Source organism: Anopheles darlingi, chromosome 2, assembly GCF_943734745.1.
Source record: "Anopheles darlingi chromosome 2, idAnoDarlMG_H_01, whole genome shotgun sequence".
Lineage (NCBI taxonomy): Eukaryota > Metazoa > Arthropoda > Insecta > Diptera > Culicidae > Anopheles > Anopheles darlingi.
This window is the reverse complement of record NC_064874.1, coordinates 89,171,902-89,174,401: the sequence shown is the minus strand read 5'-3', so window position 1 is coordinate 89,174,401 and position 2,500 is coordinate 89,171,902. Positions and strand designations below refer to the sequence as shown.

Sequence of the window (2,500 nt, the reverse complement as noted above, 5' to 3'; positions counted from 1 at the left end):
GCTCTACCTGCCCGGTTGGGGGGCTTCGGTTCCAAATGATGTCCTTCGCTTCCTAATATGATTCTAACGGGGCGAGATGCATTTTACGCAATCTAAAGCGAGCGTAGATTGGTGGTGGCTGGTGGCATCAAAGGCGATCGAGGATATTCGGGAGCGGAAGAAGGTGGTCGCAGGACTGAAAAGGAGTAGGATTCGGGGGTTCTTGCTTACATCCTTCTTTGGTGAAATCCGAAGCTTCCAAAATCTTCAAATCACACAACGAAGCGGCCATCGTGTGTATCGATTCCTTCGCGGACGAATATATGTGGACACTATATTTATAAATTCATCCACCAAGTTCCCGGCCTTAAAACTGGCGGCGGCTAGTGCACAATCGAATCGGAACGAAGAACTTTAATTCACAACCGAAATGGCACACGGATCGGTGCAAAGAAGGGAGAGCACCACCGCGTTTATTAATAACTTTTGGTCACTATTTTATTTTTATGCCCGATTTCGGCACATTCACGTTCGGGTCGGATTTAGAATCCTTTTTCGTTGTATCTGGATCTGTGGTTCTGTGGTCGCGTTGCAGTTTGCACTTTCCCGGTCTGCTTTTTGCAGAGAACGACCGAGCACCAAATTCTTCAGAAAAGATAAAATTTACCCCCTTTTTACAGCGATTTTTGAACTTGGAACGAGTTTATTTTGCGAAGACCAAAACTTTGAGGGCTCGTCCACATTCGCTCACTCGCCATAGCGAGTCGATCGGCTCACTGTAGTGAGTTAGCTCCGTGAACCAGCCCTGGCAGTCAGGGTTGTAATCCGCAAATTGCTCTCCGTTCGCTGATTTTTAATGAAATCCTCACGTTTTTATACACCAAACGCAGTTTGGATAAACTACATTTTTGTATCATAACTTTTTTAAAAATTCATAAAACCCGATTTCAACACTTTCTTGCGAGAGAAGAATTCTAGCAAATCATTTGCAAAGATAACGATTCAAGCAAGCCGCCACGGACGCGCATCCTTCCGTTTTTCAGGATAGCCGCCGCCTTTGATGAATCATTCGCGTGTGCATTATGCGTTTTGGATAAATTATGTACACACGCCTCACTGCACAGCGACTGTTCCCTAGCCAATGATAATAATCGTTCTGGTTTGGGACAGGGGAAAACTAGGACCAACCCCTTATGCCCAGCGTGGAAAACTGCGCAAGCAGGGAAAAACGCCACCACAAATAAAAAGAAAACGGTGCTTCTCGAAGCGAAAATCGAAGCAGACACACATGGCCAGATAGTTAAGTAATGGCATGATGCAATTTTAAAAAGGCACCCATCCCGCTTCCTGATACTCACCTTTTGGGTGTAGTTTCGCTGGATTGAACCAGGCATCTGCAAGAGAAGAGCAAAGGAGTTGTTGGAGTTACTTGAACGGTTCACAAATCGTCGAGGAGGAGAAAAGGCGAGAAAGGGGTTCAAAATCCCAGTCCCAAAGTCCCAGTCCTTGCCAACGATAGGCTTAGATTGTCGCACGTACATGGATTAATCACACTACAAATGAAAAGCGGAGATGATTTGCAGCCTCCTTCTAATCCGTTCATGTTGCTTTGACACTGGCAATCCGTTTGCACCAACAATGAACAAGGAAAGCGTCGTTTCCGTTTCCGTTTTGCGCGTGGGCTGAGAGGTGAAAATTGTTTTCTCCCCCTTTTTTCTGATAACTCGCTTCGAACTAATGGCAGCACGCACGTTGTCTGAAGAAAAGAGCTTCTATGTAATTATCGATTTTTACATTCTTCTTTGTGATGTGACATGCGAAATAAAATTCATTCGCCCTGCCTCACTGTGGCACAAATACTACTGCTAAATCCAGGACAAATGTCCGTCCGGCCCCCGAACTAGTGGCGAGACGCAAAAAGGACCCGTGTGCATTATACAACCTCTATTGCGCATGCTCGCGTAACGGCTAGGAGCAGCAGCGCTTTGGGAGCGTTTACCTAACCGAGGTGCCGGGTGTGCAAGGATGACGACGTTCTCCCCAACTCACCGAGTCCGTAGTCCTTAAACATTTGCTCGATCTCGATGCATTCTTTGGCCGCTGGAGCTGCTGCTGGTGCATCGGCCACGGCCGTAGTCACTACAGTATTGGTCGACGGAATCGGTGCTGCAGCGGGCTTTTCCACTTCAGCCGTTGGCAAAGGCTCCTCTGGTGGAGCAACACTTGTGAACGTTGTAGGTACGGAAATGGGAGCCGCCGCAGCCGCAGCAGCTGATTCTGTTGCTGGCTCAGCAGCTACGGCTGTTTTCTCCTTATCATGCCTGATGCTCACATACGGATTCATGTAGTCACTTTCGACCACGTCGTCGTCGTCATCATCATCCTTCTCGTGGACGAGTGCCGAGGAGTTGTGCGAATTTTTAAACGCATCCACTGCGGGCTCCACAGGGATCTTATCTACTACGGCGAACGGTTCGTCCTCTTTATTCTGCTCCTCTCTGCTGTAGCTACTCTGCACTAT

At 47.7% G+C, this 2,500-nt stretch overlaps 1 protein-coding gene across 3 annotated transcripts in view; it reads right to left on the bottom strand.

Annotated features, from left to right (window-relative positions):
* The window catches only part of LOC125950843 (reticulon-3-A), a 4,376-nt gene that overhangs the window by 1,634 nt on the left and 242 nt on the right, over window positions 1-2,500 (bottom strand). Inside the window, exons 1-2 of one of the 3 annotated variants that reach the window (XM_049679185.1) lie at window positions 2,029-2,500; window positions 1,338-1,373 (exon numbers count right to left, since the gene is read on the bottom strand). The exon at window positions 2,029-2,500 is cut by the window's right edge and continues 242 nt beyond it. In XM_049679185.1, the coding sequence (XP_049535142.1) occupies window positions 1,338-1,373; window positions 2,029-2,500 (508 nt within the window). Of the gene's footprint in view, window positions 1-210; window positions 419-1,337; window positions 1,374-1,518; window positions 1,598-2,028 lie in introns of those variants that run through there. The other 2 variants (XM_049679187.1, XM_049679188.1) reach the window with 2 other exon arrangements.